Source organism: Hemicordylus capensis, chromosome 3, assembly GCF_027244095.1.
Source record: "Hemicordylus capensis ecotype Gifberg chromosome 3, rHemCap1.1.pri, whole genome shotgun sequence".
NCBI classification, from domain to species: Eukaryota; Metazoa; Chordata; class Lepidosauria; order Squamata; family Cordylidae; genus Hemicordylus; species Hemicordylus capensis.
Genome location: NC_069659.1, coordinates 192,824,143 through 192,846,388, shown reverse-complemented (window position 1 = coordinate 192,846,388; position 22,246 = coordinate 192,824,143). Strand labels below are relative to the sequence as shown.

Genomic DNA, 22,246 nt, shown 5'->3' with positions numbered 1-22,246 from the left:
ATATCGTTATTCAGTGTCTGCAGCACATACCTCTGTTTTTGGGATGCAGTTTGACTCTTAGGGGGTCATTCTGGGCTTTCCCACACTGTTCTGGCTGTGGAGGGGATAATATAAGTGCAATAGCCTGGGCTGTTTCAGACTATTGCACTCTTCTGTTCTATTTTTGCCCTTGAAGGGGCTAATAAAAGTGTAATATTGAAAATATTCAAATGCTAAACTATTGTTCTCCTGTGTCCCCAACACATCCCACTGGTTTTGGGATCCAATTTGATTTTTATTCTAGCCCATTCCATTCAATTCCTGCTTTTACCAAGTTCCCAAAGGATAGTCTCCTCTTGCAAGTCCTCTCCAATGCTTTCAGTAGATAACACTGGTAATGTTGGGGATCTTACCCTGGGGCAATTTACCCCTTTTCTCCCTCTCTTGTTTTTGTTTTAAAAAAAACAAGCAGTAGCATAAAGGGCTGCACACATCAGTTTTGATATGACTGGAGCTGCTTCTGTTCTTTGAATTGTGTGACATCTGAACCAGCCCAAGAGCATCAAGTATTGTCAATTAGTTTGCACTAGAACTATATTACTAACAACTGTTTTAATATGCATCTGTGAACATTAACATTATTTAACATGTTGTTAAATAAAGCCCCCAAATTGTTCTTGTTTGTAAAATTTTATACTTGCCTGCTTTGGGTGAGGGTGGAACTGATTCTTGTAACAGTTAATTTTTTAAAAAACCAACCTTTTCTGTTTTCTTTTTGAAACCTTCAGGCAGCGGGTGGTGAGTGCAGCCCACCTAGGCACCAGCCACATGGTTGTTGCCACAGCCTTTCCTCTCTCCACCCTGCCCTGGCATGTCTCCTTTCACCGGGCCCCTCTCTTCTCTTCCCACTGTCCCCGGCCCTCCCGTACCTTTTAGCCAGCACCCCCCTTACCAGTGTGGTGTGCCAGCCATAGTGCGGGCGGGGGGAGAGGGGCTGTGTCTATTCCTTCACCAAGTTCATCACTAATTCATCACCTTTCATAGCATAGGAAATGCCTGTGAATGTGAGAATGGCAACTAATGGGAGTCAGCTGACTTTACTCTAATATCAGGTCATTCAACTGCTGCCAAATGTGAGCTAGGATGTGGTACCTTCTTCAGATTTAAGCAGGTGGCTCCATCACTGGTCACAGAGAGCTCCCAGGCGCACATCACAGAGCTGCTTCCAGAGGTGATGAGTGTTGTTGGAGTGGGGCACACGGCACAGAGGCAATCCCCCCAGTCAGCGGTTGCTTCAAATGTGACCAGGTTCTGCATAAAGGAAAAACTATAAGCACAAACATAAAAGCAGGGATAACATACAGGTGAAACACAGAAAATTAGAATATCGTGCAAAAGTCCATTAATTTCAGTAATGCAAATTAAAAGGTGAAACTGATATATGAGACAGACGCATTACATGCAAAGCGAGATAAGTCAAGCCTTAATTTGTTATAATTGTGATGATCATGGCGTACAGCTCATGAAAACCCCAAATCCACAATCTCAGAAAATTAGAATATTACATGGAACCAAGAAGACAAGGATTGAAGAATAGAACAATATCGGACCTCTGAAAAGTATAAGCATGCATATGTATTCAGTACTTGGTTTGGGCCCCTTTTGCAGCAATTACTGCCTCAATGCAGCGTGGCATGGATGCTATCAGCCTGTGGCACTGATGAGGTATTATGGAAGACCAGGATGCTTCATTAGCGGCCTTCAGCAATTCTGCAAACAGGTGTCTCTCATCCTTCTCTTGGCAATGCCCCATAGATTCTCTATGGGGTCAGGTCAGGTGAGTTTTCTGGCCAATCAAGCACAGTACACTGTATACTTTTCAGAGGTCCGATATTGTTCTATTCTTCAATCCTTGTCTTCTTGGTTCCATGTAATATTCTAATTTTCTGAGATTGTGGATTTGGGGTTTTCATGAGCTGTACGCCATGATCATCACAATTATAACAAATTAAGGCTTGACTTATCTCGCTTTGCATGTAATGCGTCTGTCTCATATATCAGTTTCACATTTTAATTTGCATTACTGAAATTAATGGACTTTTGCACGATATTCTAATTTTCCGAGTTTCACCTGTATATGGGAGAAGTGACCAGCCTGGGAAACTAGTTCAGTTCCTAAGTCAGAACAGCATATTTCTGCGAAATAAGTATTCTGTATTGCAATAATCCAAAACGTATTTGCAGGTGTCTGACACCTGATTTTATTATACATGGATATGAGGGGGTTAAAACCCACATATCCAAGGTTCCTAATGGGCTGGAAGTTACTGTGGAGGTCACTTCTGGCTGCCATTTTGAAAGGAGGAGCCATTTTGTGGCTAATTTTTTTTTTAAGGATATTTTCCTGTGCTTTTTCATGGTTTTGGGAGACATTTTGTGGTTTGGGGGGGCATTCCTGGGCAAATGTAGACCCCGTGGAGTAAACAGTAAACAATTTCAATGATTTCCACCATATTCTGACATGAATATTTAGTGGTTGACATCCTGACTACATTACTTGACAGATGTCCTACTGAAATTAAGTAATCCTTTCAAGTAACTTCCGAGTAGGGAGGAACTTAGTCTGGATGTCAGCCAGCTTTCTATCTATCTGCCTTATATATACAGATATACCTTGTTACATGTGGGGGTTCTATTCCTCACCTACTACCGTGAGTAACAAGGCATTATGCTTATGGAAAATGGTGTGTGTGGGGGGGGGAGGGGTTAGGTTCCAAAACGGACAAAAAAGGGTAAAAGAGAAAAAAAGCTCAAAATCTTGCTGCTTTTTAACCTTTTTGGGTGTGTGTGTGTCAATTTTTGGTCAATTCGGCATAATGTAGCAGGCGGTAGCAGGCGAGGAATGGAATGGAATGGTAGCAGGCGAGGAATGGAATCCCCACATGTAATGAGGTATATCTGATAGACAGGTATATCTGATAGGTAAGGCAGATAGATTTAAAAAGCTGGCTGACATCCAAACTACATTTCTCAATAGTATTTAGGATTACTTAATTTCAGTAGGACATCTATCAAGTAATGTAGTCAGGATGTCAACCACTAAATATTCATGTCAGAATATGGTGGAAATCATTGAAATTGTTTACTGTTTACTCCATGGGATCTACATTTGCCTAGGACTGCCCCCCCAAAACCACGAAATGTCCCCCCAAACCATGAAAAAGTAGTCAGGATGTCAGCCACTAAATATTCATGTCAGAATATGGCAAAGTGATTGGAGTAAAGTAAAAAAATAATAATCACAATGTTATGAACAGAGACTACTAACGTAGGTTTATCTCTTAACTAATAAAACTTAACATTTATATAGCATTTTCATATGTTCATAGGACCTTCTTATAATTCTGTATTTATCCTGTAATTTTTAAAATTATCCTGTGATTTTTAAAACGCCCCTGTAAGTACTATTCTTTCCATATTTCAGAGGCTGAGGAAGTGTCTAAGGCAACCTAGGGAGTTCATGGCAGAGGTGAAATTCAGGCTGGGACTTATTATATTTATATATATAAATATTATACCTATATCTATAGACCGCCCAAACTTTCGACTCTGGGCAGTTAACTGATTCATAGCTTAGTTTCTTAGCCACTATACAGTATTCCTTTCATGTAGATGAAGATCTACAGTACTGGTAAAATAAACAGAACAACATAACACAGAAACACAGAATAGTGTATAAGAAACACAGTTAAATATAGTGGCTGACATCCTGACTAATAAAGCATTGCTGCAATAGGGAAGCACTGGTAGAAGCACCAGTGCTTCTGAAGAGACCCAAACTAATGTTGTGTGGGAGAGAGAGAGAATATTGACAACCTCTCTGTCCTCCAGAAGCCTCTGTATCCCCTGAAAATGCTTTCCTGAGGGCTGCACAATCCTTCAGGACATATCTTCAGATGGCACAGAATGTTTCCTGAGGAAGGGAAGATGGTTGAGCCAGCAGTGGAGCTAAATCAGTTGAACTTTTCAGAAGCACTGATGCTTCTCCTGTTGCACTGGTGCATCATTAGTCTGGATGTCAGCCAGTGTCTAAACGAGTTGAAGTTAAGAAGGTACAAGATGGTGAAGGAGGATAGGAAACAGGAGGATACAGCAAAATTTTCAAGGAAAGTGCTAAGATGGTCAACCAGATTCTACATTAATAAGGCACAGACCAAATTTTGTCTTTTAGTTCAGTTACTGATACCAGCTGATTTGGAAGCTGATTCCCTCGACCATCTATCCTCCCCAAATCTCAGTACCAACAACCACCAGCCATACAACTATTTAGATTGTCTGAGCCCATAATTAATCACGTTTCTTGCATCACTACCCCCAAATGTATATTTAATTACCTTGTCTGATCCATAGTCAGCCAGGCAGCAGGTAAAATCACCGAATCCCCAGCAAAAGGCTCTATTCCACAGAGGGGGAAGCAAAATTTTGTTCTCTCCCACAGCTAAAATTCCCTTTTCAGTACATACGATGTGGCCGACAGGTCCATGAAGCTCCTCTGCATAGGAAAAAGGAAGATGATTCTTTTGTTGCTCCTGTAGTTTCTTTATAGAATCGTAGAATTTTAGAGCTGGAAAGGGCTTTGCAGGTCTTCTAATTCAACTCACTCAAGTGCAGGAGACTGCTATAGCAACTGTGATAGATAACTGTCCAGCCTCTGTTTGAATACTTCCAGGAAAAGAGAGCCCATCATTCCATGAGGCACACTTTTCAAACAGCTCTTACAGTTTAGGACCTTCCTCCTAAGGTCTAGCCTAAAAGGCTATGGACACAAGCAGTCAAATCCTGAGCTAGGGCAGCCCAACCTGGGTTTGCACAAGCCCGATCACAGTGCTGCCATCATGGGTAGCCCGACTCTTTCCCCTGGCCTTTAGCCAGGGTTTAAGGGAGAGCACACTGTTAACCGAGATCATGTCTATGCTTTAAAAATGAGGCCCATGCACCCATGCTTTGCCATGGTCTTTCAGTTGGACATTGCACAGGTGCAGGGTACATCCAGGCAGGTGCAGAATCCCTAATCATGTCCTAAAGATGCCCCTGATGAATCCCTCTAGGGATATGTTCAAACTGCAGTTCGAGCACAGTTTGGGAGCAGAGTCTGGGAGCTCCTTACCTGCTCTCTGCCACCCCATGCAGCTTCCTTTTGGGGTGGTGTGGCCCCCAAATCCCCAGTATGCACATGGAGTCCACGCATTAGCAGGCATCGTGTGCTGGCGCTGTGCATGGATTATTGGGATGTGTGTCACTCCAGCAGGAAGCTACATGGGGCGGCGGAGAGTGGGTAAGGACTTGCTCTCCTCTTTCTTAAAGTTCCCAGGCCCGACTCCTGAATTGTGCTTGAAATAGGGTTCAAACCGCAGTTCATGCACATCTCTATCCCCTGCCTCTTCTGCTTCTGAGGCAGCAGGAGGCATGAAAGACAGGAAGGTACTTGGAGCACCTTCAGCACGCACCTTCTACTCACCACTGGGCCAAGCCCACAGCAGAAGGTGCTAGGGGCATGCACCGACTGTGGGGGCATGGGTGTGTGCCAGCAGCCACTATCAGGTATCACTGCTTGTGAATGTTTATTATTGCTATTGTTGTGTTCTGTTTGTTTATGGTTGTTTTTAAAATTATTATTTCCTTGCTGTAAGTGGCTTTGGGTTTTTTAATGTTTTTAAAAGCAGTAAAACTCTCTAAAACTAACAAAAATGTTTCAGAAGTAGGATGCAGTCCTATGCCCCAACTACACCAGTCTGAATAGCACAGGTTTTGGTGGAAGTCTCCTTTTGCTGACATGGTCTCCACCATCGCTGCTATGCCTCCAGCACAATTCCATGAGTGCAGCACCATAAATGGTAGAGATGTGGGTGTGTGCAGGACAGGTGCACTTATGCCAGATCCTATACCCCACTCAGATACCAGACATGCCTCCAGTGACAGCCTTACATTATATGAAGCTTAAACTTGGTTTTCCAGGTTCCCATCTCTGTGCAGTGAGCTAAACACTCCCTTCTCTTTCCAAAATGTACCTGGCAACAATGAGGAAGGCTCGATGAGGCCTTAATTAGGGCCTAAACACTGTGCAGGAATGTGTGGCAGCATCAAGAGGCACTAAGCACCACAAGAGTTGCATTTTCCATGGTTCCTAGTGGCCCTAGACATCCATGATCACTGCAATGTCCAGGGAGACCCCATTGCAAAATCTTCCCACTGTTGCTGGATACGTTTTGAAAAAAGAAGGGCTTGCAGTGGCTGCCCATTCCTAATTCCAGGGTATTCATTGTAAATAATCCCAAGAGCCAGTTTGAGAATTGTAGTACTTACAACCACAAGGTCTGCTCTTGGTTGTTCATGCTCAAGAGTAGCTCCAAATCAAACATCTCATCCTTTCCCCATCTATATGATATTATGTTTGCACTCCGCAGTAAACTAACACAGGAAAAATGAGGATGCCATGAGCTGCAAGCTGTACCACAATGTCCTCATAAAGTGTTAGCGGCCACCTCCAGCAAGGGTAAAGAGGCTGCATAAGTTGGCCATAAGGGTCTCTCTCATACTATTGCCTTAGTTTAGCTCTTAGTTCTTCAATTCTAGATCTCTGAATAGTAGGGACTCTGATTCCAACAAACAATAGTACTCTAAGGATTACAATGTTTATACCTTTAAGAGCAACAGATGAGAGCTTCAGGTTATGCAGGCTGCTGAGCGGTGGAGGCAACTGACTAGCCGGAGAAGGGAACAGTATACCCTCTCTCCCTGAAGGATGCTTCCCCAGGGCATTCCTGGCTGGGTGTGGTTTGGTAAAGAGCTGCAAAGAAGAAGAAGAAAGTAGCAAAAACCCATCACCAAAAGTTAACAGATGTCCTTTTGTACAATGTTTTCAGGATCTGTTTTTGGTCCTAAACAAATGTACTCCCCAGTGGCCCATGCAGTGTGTGAAATTAGAATGGAATGAGTCCTTTCCTTGGGAATCTCAGCTATATTGTGCTGCCTCAACAGCATCACGGGTTTAGAGCAAGTAGCAGGCCAGGTTAATATTGTTAGACTTCCTGTTGGTTTATGTAACTCTAGGATAATTTCTATGTCTATGTCATTGAATGAATTAGAAGCATTGCTGACTACAGGTGAAACTCGGAAAATTAGAATATCGTGCAAAAGTCCATTAATTTCAGTAATGCAAATTAAAAGGTGAAACTGATATATGAGACAGACACATTACATGCAAAGCGAGATAAGTCAAGCCTTAATTTGTTATAATTGTGATGATCATGGCGTACAGCTCATGAAAACCCCAAATCCACAATCTCAGAAAATTAGAATATTACATGGAACCAAGAAGACAAGGATTGAAGAATAGAACAATATCGGACCTCTGAAAAGTATAAGCATGCATATGTATTCAGTACTTGGTTTGGGCCCCTTTTGCAGCAATTACTGCCTCAATGCGGCATGACATGGATGCTATCAGCCTGTGGCACTGATGAGGTATTATGGAAGACCAGGATGCTTCATTAGCGGCCTTCAGCTCTTCTGCATTGTTTGGTCTCATGTCTCTCATCCTTCTCTTGGCAATGCCCCATAGATTCTCTATGGGGTCAGGCCAGGCGAGTTTGCTGGCCAATCAAGCAAAGTACACTGTATACTTTTCGGAGGTCCGATACTGTTCTATTCTACAATCCTTGTCTTCTTGGTTCCATGTAATATTCTAATTTTTTGGGATTGTGGATTTGGGGTTTTCATGAACTGTACGCCATGATCATCACAATTATAACAAATTAAGGCTTGACTTATCTCGCTTTGCATGTAATGCGTCTGTCTCATATATCAGTTTCACCTTTTAATTTGCATTACTGAAATTAATGGACTTTTGCACGATATTCTAATTTTCCGAGTTTCACCTGTATGTAAACAGAAATAGCTGATACAGCCTATTTAGAATAAATGTATAGGGAATATATTAGTAGGGCTGTCTCAGTGTGAGAGCCATTGACAACTCTTGTGCCTCCTTTCCCTTTGCTTTTCATCTTCTCTCTGCCGATCCTACTGGGAGCGGAGAAAATGCCCTCTCTAAGAGAGAGAGAAAGAGACCTTTAATCCTCTCCTGTACCCGGCTGAAAACAATGGATTTATGCTTAAATAGTTTAATGGTGGAGGAGCATTAGGCTGGCACTGCATTCGCAGTGCAGCCAGGAGCAGCTCTTCCCTGCCTTTTTCCCCTTAAAGGCAGGGAAGAGCTGCTCTTGGCCACGCCATGAATGCAGCGGCCATTTAACTCTCGAACGGGGGCTGCACGGCCCCCGCTTGGGAACATAACCAGCCCCCCCCCACGCCTGACGTCAAATGCGGGGGGCATGTCGGGGCCGTGAGGTGTGGCCCCTGATTGGGCACGGCCAATTCTTCTAACTTGTTGGCTCAATGGTGGCTTCGTCCCTAGGTTTAATCAATCTGAATGGACTCACAAAAAACTCAGAGGAAACAGCATCTGAGCATCTTTTTGCATGTTAGACAATAAAAAGAATTTAACCTTGGATGTTATCTCATTTGAATAATACTGCATGAAATCATCTGATGTTCAGAACGTATATATTTGTATGCATTCAGAATACTGTGCTCTGTTTCCCCTTCATTCAAAGCCGCTTATAACAACCAAAAAGGTCCACAGAACTATTGCAGTCAATGAAGCATTAAAGCAATAATTAAATATCCCATTTAAATGATAATGCAAGTGTCCAATCTTCTAAGAGCAGAACTGCTATACAGCAGTACAAATTAAACAGCATATTTTGCACCAATTACACAAATAGATGGACCCAACTTATCTTTTGAAAGACCAGCAAGGAAGAACAGTGACAAATGTCTTCTGGGAGGCTGTTCCAAAGCCTCACGACCACTCCCAAGTAGTAATATTTGAGGATAGGCGAGAGGACTCATGTAGGAAAAGGCAGTCTCTGAGATATGCAATTTCCTGCCTATGCAGGGCTTTACTTTTATATCAGCACCCTGAATTTAGTTGGAAAATTCTGTACCAGCTGCAACTTCCAAACTGTTTTCAAGAACAGCCCCATATAGAGCGGTTTACAGTAGTCAATCCTAGAGGTTACAATGCATGGACAATAGCAGCCATGTCCTTATCTTCCAGGAGGAAACTTTTAGCAGATACTTGATTTCATCATGGCTGCCACTTGTTTATCAAATAGCAAAGCTGATTTATGGGTAACCCTCAGGCTGCATAATGGCTCTGATGTGGTTACAGTCACTTCATGGATAAATCTATGTCTCCCAGAGCATGAGGCTTCCCGATTAATATAGTTTCTGTAGTAATACCTCATTATCTGCGGGGGTTCCATTCTCAGCTGAAACGGATAATGGAACTGTGGATAACAAGACATTGAGTCTTGACATTGAATTTGGGGGTTAGATTCCTGGAGGGCAAAAAATGGGTTTAAAAGGCTGAAAAGGGCATATAAACAAAGTGCCATACTGTGCTCTGTGTATCTCTAGCTGTCCAACAATGCCCCCCATCCCCAATTTCTGTGATTTACTGCAAAAAATCACGGGGATATTTATCTATTTATTTAACAAACTAGCCATAAAACGGCTCCTTTCATCAAAATGGTAGCTGGGAATGACCTTGGAGGTTATTTCCGGTCACCTAAGAACTGCGGATATGTGGTTTTTAACCCTTCTTTGAAGCATGTATGCTAATGAATATAACCCCTCTTTGAAGCATGTATACATTGTTGGTGCACATGGTCCAACTGTGGATATGCAAAACCGCATGTGCCCAGGCCACAGACAACAAGGTCCACCTGTAGTTGTATATAGTTCAGGGCCACTAGATGGCACTGTGTGAGGGGAAAGGTTTGGAAAAGAAAAATAAAGAAGTTAATTTATTAATTATTATTACTATTACATTTATATCCTGCTCTTCCTCCAAGGAGCCCAGAGGCATTGCATACTTAAGTTTCTCTTTCACAACAACCCTGTGAAGTAGGCTAGGCTGAGAGAGAAGTGGCTGGCCCAGAGTCACCCAGCTAGTATTATGGCTGAATGGGGATTTGAACTTGGGTCTCCCCTGTCCTAGTCCAGCACTCTAACCACTACACCACGCTGGCTCTCAGCTCAACATGGCATCCAGGTTTTTTTAAATCATCTCCACAGTTTCTGCATTGTTTAGATTCAACTTTGGCCTTGCATTTTCTTTCCCTGCCCACTCCCAGAATTGTATTTATTTATTTGGCACATTTATATACCGCCCAAAACTTATGTCTCTGGGTGGTATATAAATGTCCCCACTTATATCAGGACTTTTCAAATCTCAGTATAAGAGAGCTCTCCTTAACATGGGCCAGGCCCAAATCTGGAAGCAGAAGGAAACATCCTGTCAGAACAATCAATATTCTCTGGGAGAACCCTTGTGCATCCATTCCAGAACCAGTCAGCTTTGCATTATCTCCCTTCTGTCATGCAGCCCACTTTCTTTCCCACCCCTGCATGGCACTTTATGAGATCTATGCAGCAATCTCCTATTCCCAAATCAATTGCATTGGCTTTTCAATGCCTTTCCAAAATCAGTTTCTTCTGCAGATCCTGCTTTCCCAAGGTTGCTGTGGTAATTACTTCCAATTAAGAGTGCTTGGGCCAAATGACAGGTTACTTTTTAAATTTGCATTTAAATGCAAATGCCCAACATCTGCATTTAGAACTAACTGAAGTTACAGAGAAATCTTCAAAGACAGCCCTGAATACAATGTATCCTGTAGTCTAAACTGAAGGTCACCACAGCACATAAAACCTCTCTCTCTCTCTCTCCAGGAATGGTTGCAGTTGGTGTTCAGAACAGGTTGAACATCATATCACTGCCCAGAAGAACACCCACCAGCAGCATCTTATCAGTTTTGATTTAGGGCCTTGTCCTGGCCTTGTTCAGACACTGATTCAGCATTTGCACTGCTTCATCTGAATTAGATGGAGAGGAGAAACAGAGCTTGGGGTACTAACAGGAATTCACTCCAAGTCTCCTGATTACCACACTCAGCAGTTTCATGTAAAAGTTAAATAGCTTGAGGATCCTGTAGCATAAAAGCCAGAGGGTCAAGCAGCACTCTACCAGCACTACAATCTGGAATTCGCCCCCCCCCCCCGAAGGAGTGGCACTGAAACACACTGCCCCCAATCTGGCCTGTCTAGGATACTATGATTGGTGGTACTGAAAGCCACTCAGACATCCAGGAGAATTAGCAAGGTCATGCTCCTTGTTCTCCTCCCAGCATAGGAGAACAGGGCCACTGGCACTGAAACAAAGCAAAACCAAATGGGCTTGACTGATAGAAATGCCAGTGACTGAGTTTAGCAGTGAGATAAAGCTGCGTTTATACTACATAATAACTGTTTCCAAAGGTGTGTGTGAGGGGTTTGATAATGATTACAATACATACTTCTCAATTAAGCAAACCTTATTACAAACTTACTCAGTTAAGCTGGTTTGAGCTGCTTGTACAACTCAGAAGGGGTGTGTGTGTGGGGCTTGGCAATTTGTACAAATTAAAACACAATCTGTGGGGGTTCCTGGAGTTCACTCCCATCTTGTCAAGGCTCTGCATGCAAGAGTGGGATATATGACCAAGGTGAGAAGAAGAGAAAGAAAGCAGAGGGCTGAGATGAGATGGAAGTCATGAAGGAAGCAGCATCCTGAAATGGGGGTGTTGCCAGATGGCTCCCCCTGCCCCATTTCTCCTTGTTCCCCAAAGAATTTGCTGTTTTATTTGCACTGCTTTATGGGGAAGTAGCAAGAGATACTTGCCACCATGGCCTTTAAGATTCCCTTGACTAGGACTGAAGCCTCCTCAGGTCCCGCTCATGAGAAAAACTCTACTTACAAGTCCATAGCAAAAAAACAGAGAAGAAGGGGGAAAGCTGTGGAGGAAGGAGTTTTGTATGGTCATAGAGGGAGACTGGAGAAGAACAGCTGGAGCTGGATGGCAACAATCTGCTCCCCCACAGTTGTGGCTGAGGGTTTGAGGGTCATCCTACACCTTCCACCCAAAGAGAGGATTTGGATCAAAAGGCTGTGAGATTACAATCTGTTCCTTGCTGCCCTTTATCCCAGCACTGCTTAGGAGGCCAAGCACTGTTCTGAAAATATATGCTATTTTCCTGGGTACATGCTATTTCTTGGGTACATGCTATTTTATAGTACCCAATCTGCGTCCCACTCTGGATTCAAGGTAGGCTGCCTTTTCAGCTCTTGATGATTCCAAACATTCAGTGCTGCTCAACTCCCCAATCCCATCTGCACTCTACCTGCTTTGGAATTTGTCCAAAGTTGCTGACAAATCCTAGGATAGTATTTTTGATGAGTGGGTCACTGATGTTGTCCAGGTGCACTTGATCACCATAGAAATAGGGGTGAAAGATGTTCACAGCCTTCACTGCAGCTGGACCATTTTGCTTGTAGCCAAAGATCAGATCTATCCACTGATGGAGATGGGCGCTGACATAATTGCTTTCCAGTGCCTGAAATCCAACAGCCAAAGTTCATTCAGAGTTATATCATTATAAGAAATGCCATTTTACCCTTTGTCCTTATGGACTGCCCTATAAGGATTCCTCACACCTGCACTGCCACAGAGTGGTCCATCCAGGTATGCAAGCTACTCTGGTCCTCAAGGGAATATGAAAGGGCAGGGAATAATCTTCTGTGCTGGATTTTAGAGGTCCCAAATCGACATGATAATAAGAGCTCCTAGAGAGCCAGCATGGTGTAGTGGTTAGAGTGCTGGACTAGGACCGGGGAGACCCGAGTTCAAATCCCCATTCAGCCATGATACTAGCTGGGTGACTCTGGGCCAGTCACTTCTCTCAGCCTAGTCTACTTCACTTGTTGTGAAAGAGAAATTTAAGTACACCGCTCTGGGCTCCTTGGAGCAAGAGTGGGATATAAAATGTAAAAATAAATCTACTATTCATGACAATGTTGATAGGTGATGGAAATGCTGTGTGTGTATACAATTATGCCCCCTCTGCTCTGGAAAGTCTCTTCTCTAAAAATCATATTGAGCCCTTTCTCATGAGCAGTGAGAAACGGCTACCTGATTTGCAGGGAGGAAGCCCAAAAGCTCTTACCTCCCCACAGACGATTGATCTGACATCCCTTGGCAGGCAGATCACCTGCCCACACAAGCACTGGCTGCTGCCGGTAGCTCTGAGGGCCGGGGTGCTTGGACATATCACCGCACATCCCCGCCCCCCCACCGGAGCTCCAGTAATGCACTGCGCAAGTGCATGGTGCATTATGGTGATCCTCCTCTCCTCCTTGAGTCTGCCAGCCATGTGGCTGCTTGCAACCACAGGTGACATATGATTTTAAAAACTGGGGTTAGTAGAGCACTCGCTCTCCTCCTTACGATTAACAAAATCTCTCCTAGCCCGATTTTTGTTAATTGTGAGAATAACCCCGTAGAGTAGGACTGAACTGATTTTACTCTGCATCAAAAGATCATCTTTTACTTTTGGAGATGTTTCAGAGATCATTGTGAAAGGGCTGTAAAAATGTTTTGGATCACCCATATCAGAAGGATTGCCCTCACTCTAAATGGAGCTGCATTATTTATATTAGCAAATAATCAGTTCTGATTAGCTGAATGAATAATCACATCCAGTAGTGATCCCTGATTGGCTGGTATCTTGAGGAGGAATGAAGAAGAAAAAAATAGCCCAAGTGGCAGCAAAGGGTGAGGATGTGGTTGTGAACAATAGCAAAGGGACCAAAAAAATTTTTTTTCAGGGGTCACTCAAATTCTTATTTTCAGGCCAAAAGGCAAATCTAGAGGATGCTCAGCTCAACTCAGACCTATGGTACTGTTTTAGGTATGTCTCTAGCATTCCCAGTGTAAAGGTTTTGTGCCTTCTCATACTGACCTGTCTGTGCAAGTTAATAAATCTATGGGGATTTCCTTCTGCCCAGGGTGGCAACTGCACATCACCCAGCAAAGTCCCATCCTGCAAGCTTCCTGAAAGGGACAAAAGGAAAATAGCAGTTACTGAATCTTGAGTGCCATTTGTGAATGGCATTCACAATCCCATTTTGAGAAGGGAGTTTTTGCTCCTCCCCTCAACTCAGCTCCTGAAGACATTAAGGCTATTCACACGAGGAGCCCTACCCAGGCTTGGGCAGGCCTACCTGGTAGGGCTGTTTGTGTCGAGGCTAATCCTGGTGCTGCCTCCCCTGGTAGCCTGAGTTTTTTTAACCTGGGTTAAAAGGTGTGAGTGTGCCCTTTACCCCAGGTCTGGGGTTATGTGAATGAGTACAGAGCTGGGTACCTAGAGTGCCTGGTGCATCTTGGGATTCCTGGAGGCCGGGACTCATTTTCCCAGTCTCCAGAGACCTGTGGGTGCACGAGTAGCATGCTGAATGGCAATCCAATGATCATCTGAGGGGAAGGTAGGTTCAACCCTGCCTCCTCTCCCACTGCCTGCCCTCCCTGCCCCAGTAATGGTCATGAAAATGACTTACTTAGAAAAAGCTCAATTACTATAAAACTCTGTCCTGAAATTCAATTTTTGTTGCCTTCAGCCTATTTGTTTATTGGCAGGGGAGAGGCAGTCCACAAAGGGTCATTATTCTGGATCAAGGGGGCTAGGCCTCTGTTCAGAGCTGTACTTTAAGCTCTGAAGCCATCTTACTTCTCCCCTAAATATTATAGGCACAACTTCTAAAGACAGGTTCTATCCTGGTTCAATTCAGGCTGTGTTACTCAGACCCTGAAGACATTAAAGCTATTCACATGAGCAGCCTTAATCATGGTGGTTAAAAAGGATCAGCAAGCCCTATGGAGCTGATTGCAAGATTGCAGAATTTCAGAGCAATTGTGGTCAAACTGTGCTGGTTAACCAGCACTTAACCAGCCTAGATCCCAGTTAGCTATCCTAGTTAAATGCCAGTTAAGCAGAGGGGCTTAACCAGGATTGCCTTAAAAAGGCAGGTTACTCACCTGTAACTGTAGTTCTTCGAGTGGTCTTCTGTGCACATGGGATTTGTGCCTGCGCAGAGCCACCATCCAGAAACTTCCAAAACTCTACCTTATAAGGAAAAAAGAGCAGGAAAACCAGCTCCCCCTATCAGCAAATGTACCTCATTCCTTCAGTCCAGAGACCTAAACCTAAATGACACGAATGCGACTGCGGGGAGGAAGGGTGGGTTGTGTGAATGCACAGAAGACCACTCGAAGAACTACAGCTACAGGTGAGTAACCTGCCTTTCTTCTTCATGGTCTCTGTGCATCACACATGGGAAAATAGCAAGCTAACATGACTGGATGGTGGGTGCAGCTCAAGAACAAATTGTAGGCACACAGAAAAACTGTCAGTAACACAATTTTATTTCTCATGAACAGCAGCATGCAATACAGATGAATCAAACAAAGCACAAGAGCAAGAATGGACATCCAAGGAATAATGCCTGACAAACGTCATTGGCCAGGACCATGCTGTGGTCTTACAAATTTCAATCATTGATACACCCCTTTGGAAAGCCATCACACATGTGGAATGTGCCTACCCTAATTGGGGTAGGCAAAGGTCTGAGGCCAGCTGGTATGCCGAAGAGATAGCCTCACTGACCCAAGTGGCAATACGCTGGGACAACACTGGCAAGCCTCTAGAAGGCTCTGAATATGAAACAAAATGAGAAGGGGACCTGTGAAACAATCATGTGCGGTCCACATAGAAGGTGAGGGCCCTCATTACGTCCAGATGCATGCTCCTTCTTAGTGACAGGAGTGGGGGAAAAGGTAGGCAAAGACATTTCTTGTGATAAATGGAACTTGAACTTAGGCAGGAAAGAGGCATCTGGTCTCAACACGACCCTATCCTTATGAAAAACTAAATGCGGTTCATCAGAGCGTAATGCTCTCATCTCACTTACTCACCTCACTTACTGAGGTGATTGCAACCAAAAACACTACGTTTACAAATAACAATTTAAGGTTACATGTAGCCATAGGCTCAAAGGGAGGTTTCATCAACTGTTTCAATACCACCAGTAAATTCCAAGGAGAGTATTTGGGACCAGGGGGAAACAAGTAGAGAACCCTTAAAGAACTTTTTAACCAGTTTATGAGTAAACATAATTTACTAATAAGACATTGAATGCTTGTCTGCAGTGGCGGCCAAGTTAAACTTCAAAGAAGAAATGGCCAACCCACTATCCTTTAAGTGCAACATATATTCAAAAACTAGTTGTAATGAGGCCTCTGAAGGCACTGATCCCTTTCCCCATATAAATGCAGAAAAACGGGCCCATTTTGCTGCGTAAGATCTCAGCGTGGATGGTTTCTTCACTGCTGATAACACTGTTTGTACTGGGTCACTAAATAAAGTGCGGCTGGGTCTCTATCCACCAAGCCATAAAGTGAAAGACTCCATATCCAGGTGAAGACGCCTCCCTCCCTCCCGTCAGGAGATACAGCTCTGGTGGAAGGCGTGGGTAAATGCCCTGTGACAAATGGAGAAGCATGGTGAACCAGGGTTGCCTGGGCCACCACAGGGCTATCAGGATGCACTTGGCCCTGTCCTTGACAATTTTCTGGCGGACTCTAGGGAGAAGTGGAAAGCGGGGGAAACATGTAAGTAGTCGGCCGCCCCAATGTTGTAGGAAGGCATCTCCTTCTGATTTTCGATCCATCCCCGCCCTGCTGCAAAATCTTGTACATTGTGCATTCTGAATCGAGGCAAACACAGACATGTACAGAGTTCCCCATAGGTGGAGGATCTTGAGCAGGATACTGTGATATAAACACCACTCGTGAGATAGGGCATTCTGGTGGCTTAGAGCGTCTGCTAGAGTGTTGACTTTTCCCTGGATGTGGATTGCGACTGGCCGTATTCTCCAGTCCAGGCACCAAAAGCAGAGGCGCATTGCCAGGCTGAGAAGGGAATGCAATGCCGAGCCGTGCTGCCTGTTTAGATACGACCTGGCAGTCATATTGTCTGTGAGGAGAAGGACTGGAGACCCTGCTATGTACAAATGAAAGGTCTTGAGGGCCCGGAACATGGCCATCAGTTTGAGATAATTTGATGTGGTGCGACTGTTCTTCCCAGGTCCAATTCCCTGCGACCAGCAGGTCTCTGAAGTGTGCGCCCCACCCAATATTTGACGCATCTGTGGTGATCGTGAGGGTGGGTGATTTCCATTGAAAGGGAGTCCCTTGGGTTAGGGTGGATTGAACTCTCCACCAGACTACCACTTTTTGCACTCTTCGTGGGACTATCAGCAGCCTGTGCTGAGAATGTACTTGGGGGCGGAATATGTATAGAAACCATGCCTCCAATTTCTGTAGGCGAAGACTGGCCTGGGGTAACGATGCCATCAGGCCTACTAAACATTGTACAAATCTCATCCGGTGCCTCCGATGTGTGCAGAAGGTGCAAGCAGTGAACTGTATCAATTGAAACCTCTCTTGAGGTAGAGTCACTAGTTAAGAGTTTGAGTCCAAAACGACACCTAGGAACTGTATGTTTTGAACTGGTGTTAGCTTTGACTTTTCCTGGTTCACTTGCAGGCCCAGACGGAACAAAAGACGTTGAGTGAGCTGCACATCTCTTACAAGTTGCATCCATGTGAATGATACGAGCAGCCAGTTGTCTATATAGGGGGTAACCGTGATGCCTCACAATCGCAGGTGGGCCGCCGCCACCGCCATGCATTTTTTAAACACGCGCAGGGCCAGCCCAAAGGGAAGAACGTTGTATTGATATGACTGGGAACCTACACGAAATCTTAGGTATTTGTGGTGGTGCGGCACAATAGAAACATGAAAATAAGCATCCCGCAGGTCTATGGATGCAAATCATGCGCCCAGGAACAGCAAACGTAAAATGGCCGGGATAGTCACTATAAACCTCTTGTAGGTTACAAAGAGGTTTACACCCCTCAAATCGAGAATTGGCCTCAATCCTCCATCCTGTTTGGGGACAGTGAAGTATTTTGAGTAGAACCCCTTTTTTTTGTTCCCTTGAACCTACTGTATAGCTCCCTTTCGAAGGAGAGAGTCTACTTCTGTCATCAGGTGAGAGGATGGAGGTGTGGTGCGGATACCTGGAAAGGGATGCAGAGCATCGAATTCTATTTTATATCAATTCTTTATGATGGCCAAAACCCAGGCATCGGAGGAGATAGACCTCCAAGCCCTGTAATACCAGACCACAGGCTAATCACAAGCTGAAGAACCCCTACCAAAAGCATCAGTGATGTTACAATGTGAAAGCCTCTCTATCTACTGGGGCATGTAACATGCAATGTCTATTGTGTGATTGGGCGGACTCCTCTACTACTCCACTACTACTATTCACTCCAATTCCAGAGGGACTGGAGTTGAGGGCTGTATGAGCAGTAAGTGCTTTGTTTTTTTCTTTTTCTTGCCCCTTGGTTGCTCCTCCTTCTTCTGTGCTCCCTCCCTCTGTAGTTCCCCAGTACAGAGGAAACTGGTAAGGGCAGCTTTTTCTTCTTCTTTTTCTTCACTACCAACGTGGTTTCTGTCGATACCAAGCCTGGCATCTGTGTTGTGGCAGCTGAAGCAATTAATCCAGCCTTCTTGGGTACTTTCAGCAGCATTCCTGTCGAATTCGAATTCCTGTGTCTTCCGTCCCCTTCCTATGTTTATTGGTCACCTTGGTTGTAGCTGGTCACCTTGGTTGTAGCTGCTTGGTTGCAGGCTTGGGCCTGGGAGTGAAAGGCCGGTGGTAGGGACAGTGGGCCTATACTGTTGGGCCTGAAGGCAGAGGGTGAAGAGATGACACAGCTGATGGTTCTTGTAGTGGAGGAACCATGTGGGTGAGGGAAGAAGTTACCGAGGGCAGCAACGGTATCGGCGGCCCAGAAGAAACATCGGGAGCAGCTTGCATGGTCTGCTTGAGTAGCATATCTCCTGTACAGGGGAGAGCTTGTGATTTTTGTAAATGCAGCACTAAAGTCTCCAATTTTGAGGAGCTCGTTAGGAGAGCCCTCTCCCAAAGGGAGGCACCTCTGTTGTGACAGGCTTGCCCTGTTGTGACAGGCTTGCCTAGTTACAGATCGAACAGAGATCAGTTTGGTGAGACTCCCCCAAGCAGGTCAGGCATAAGGAACGGCCATCAGAGGAGGGCAGCCTGGAGGAGCAAGAAGAACAATTTTTGAATATAGTCTTTGTGGCCATAAGAGGCCCAAAAGGGAGAAGCAGGGAGTGGTTTCCCGATAAAAACCAAAGTGCAAAATGAGATAGAAGAGTAAATGAGGGTACAGCAAGACAGAGAAAAAACCGAACAAAACAAATTTTGGAAATAAGCAATAATACGCTTTCTTGGTTTTCACAGACAAAGCTGGAGAAGACAACCAGAGGTGCAGTAGCTGTGGTGGTCGAAGAAAGACTGAACGAGTGAGGTACATTTGCTGATTGGGGGAGCTGGTTTCCCCCACTCTTTTTTCCTTATCAGGTAAAGCTCAGGAAGTTTCCGGATGGTGGCTCTGAACAGGCGCAAATCCCATGTGTGATGCACAGAGAACATGAAGAAGAATTCTGTGTTCTCACAATCAGCTCTGTGGGGCTGGCTGATCCCGATTAACTTTTAACCAGCATCCTTGTGATTGTGAGAACACAGCCTTAGATTCATGTTGAAAACAAATAGCTTGTGAAATGGCTGCTCAAAGGAATACAAAAGCCAGGCCTGAATGCTGAATACTATATCCAAATGCTGAAATGTGACTCACTACCACGATAATGTCTGTGGAAAAGTCTGCCAGGGGCTGGTCTCCCCTCTCCTGTTGCAAGAAATCCATACTAATCCTTGCCAACGATTAACTCAATTGCTCTCTATAGAGATTCAACATAGTTAGATGCATACAAAGACCTCACTGACAGGATGCTTCTGCCCTAGCCAAATGTATTGAACTCATCTCACATAAGAAATAATGTAATTGCTGTCTCACACAAATAGAACTAATTCTCTCACTAACTCCTGACTTTTAACACCTTTTGGGGTCAAACTGGCAATTGGGGGAAGATGCAATTTGTAGCTCTGAGATGCAGATTTGCTTTGGGCAATGTTCCCCCCTTCCTTCCTAAGCGCACAGTTTACAGAAGATGGGATTGAGATCTCTCTGGACTGGCCAATATCCTGAATAATTAAAAGACATTGTCCAGAAGGTAGCAACAAGTTGTCACCTTTTGAGGACCCAGGAAAAGATGAGATTTGAATAGATTCTATGAGAGAGAGAGAGATCAAAGAAAAATTACACTATAAAGAAGCAGGCTACTGGACAGAGAGTTTAGCAGTCTTGTGCCTACGGGCAATCTTTTGCCTAGAGCTGCTCAACAAGGATCCCAGAGTTTGCTGCTAAGCCGCAGGGCAAAGCAGGAACTCTGTCCATGGACAGGAGCTGTCTGTGACTTCTACTGCGCAGTGAGAAGTCAAGACTTCCCCAGCCATGGTGCTCTGACTCTCAGCCGTGATCTGAGCAACGGCAACAACTCCTGTCTCCAGCCAAGCGCTTCGCTCCTTCAAGCTGAAGAGATTCACCGCTCTCAAGTCTCTCTGATCCGGGTAATATGCTGCTCCATTACAAGCCTTGGGGCCCCCCATCCTTTCCCCTCCTTCTCCTGATCCCTTCCCCTCTCCCCTACTAATTTCTGATCTCCCCCAAACCATGCCAGCCCTCAGCCTTCCTTCCCCCTCCTCTTTCCATCTGTATCTGAATTGTATTAGGCTCTAGGAAGATTTAATACACACACATATGGTAGTTAGGAACACTGGTTGTGGCTAGGATGTTCTGTTTAAAATACTGTTAGTAATATTGATAGAGTATTCTGCTTTTTGCTAGATTATGTTGTTACTCTTTTATACTCAATAAAGCCCATTGAATCTTTGAGGATTGTTTTGATCTCCTTTCTTCCATGCGCCCAGATCCTACATGGTCACCATATAAAAGAACTTGGTCACTTGGTGACACTATGAGCCAGACCTAATTTTGTATACTACCGGTAGCTAATGAGCATATTTAGTATATAAATCAGGCCTGGACGGTAACAATTCTGGGGCTTCTGGGGGACAGGAGGCCCCCAAATCCTACCACCCCAACTGATTCCATGACGGTCCATGACTCCCCAACCGATCCAGCTGCCCACGGAGGGCTCTCTGCTCGTCTGCCGGGAAGCCCACTCTCCCCGCAAACCATGTTTTGGCACGTCACACTGTTTGTGTGAAGTGCCTTAACATGTAGATAACAGTCACTCAGTATAGCTAATAAAATAAAATAAAATAAAAAACTGTCACATTTTGATTGCAACTAGGCATGAAAAGAAGATGAAACCAATGAGAGGCAGAGTGTCCCCAACCCCCATACTATCAATGACATGTGTTAGAAATGTTGAAATGAACATTTTTAATACTGAGATAATTCACAGGTACTCACCCAATTCAAACTGGTTGCAATTTGTTAAGAATTCAGGCAGGTAAAAGAATTCAGGGATAAGTTCCCTCACGTCAGTCATGTTATCTTTTGAAACTGAGTCCCAGGTGTTCTTCATGCTATGAAACATCCTATCTGCCACATCAAAACCTCCTCCCTGGGGGTATGAAAGGAGAGAGAGAGAGAGAGAGAGAGAGAGAGAGAGAGAGAGAGAGAGAACAGACACAAATTTGAATTTGATTACTGAAGGGACTTCATTGCTCTCTGCTAAACAAGAAATGGAAAGAAACATTTGCAACTTGTGCTTATCACAGAGAGAGCTCTCATGTTCATAAGACATATCCTCCCTCTCCCTCTCCCCCTCCCCCTGAGCATCCTGTGGCAAACTCCAGCTGCAAGGATGGATGGGGGAAAGCTGCTTAACTCTTTCCCCACTGGTTCTTTTTCCATCCAAAAGTGCACTCTCCAATCTGTTTTTTGGAGAGAAACATCTGGGAAAGCAATGGGCCAACTGGGCCAACTCTCCAACAATGCAACAGGGTCTTCTGTTGCATAAGGGGGGAAGGGGTGATTTTCATTGGCAGAAGGCTAGTCTGGAGCGTAGTGGTTAGAGTTTTGGACTAGGACCGGGAAGACCTGAGTTCAAATCCCCATTCAACCATGAAACTCACTGGGTGACTCTGGGCCAGTCATGTATCTCTCAGTCTAACCTACTTCACAGGGGTGTTGTGAGGATAAAAATAACCATGTACACTGCTCTGAGCTCCTCGGAGGAAGACTGGAATA

General features: G+C 44.5%; 1 protein-coding gene across 1 annotated transcript in view; it reads right to left on the bottom strand.

The window, feature by feature from the left end:
• The window catches only part of LOC128350960 (WD repeat- and FYVE domain-containing protein 4-like), a 286,030-nt gene that overhangs the window by 15,966 nt on the left and 247,818 nt on the right, over positions 1-22,246 (bottom strand). The window contains exons 41-46 of the mRNA XM_053309906.1: positions 21,464-21,617; positions 13,939-14,030; positions 12,322-12,534; positions 6,679-6,826; positions 4,374-4,531; positions 1,132-1,290 (exon numbers count right to left, since the gene is read on the bottom strand). Of these exons, the coding sequence (XP_053165881.1) occupies positions 1,132-1,290; positions 4,374-4,531; positions 6,679-6,826; positions 12,322-12,534; positions 13,939-14,030; positions 21,464-21,617 (924 nt within the window). The remainder of the gene's footprint in view (positions 1-1,131; positions 1,291-4,373; positions 4,532-6,678; positions 6,827-12,321; positions 12,535-13,938; positions 14,031-21,463; positions 21,618-22,246) is intronic.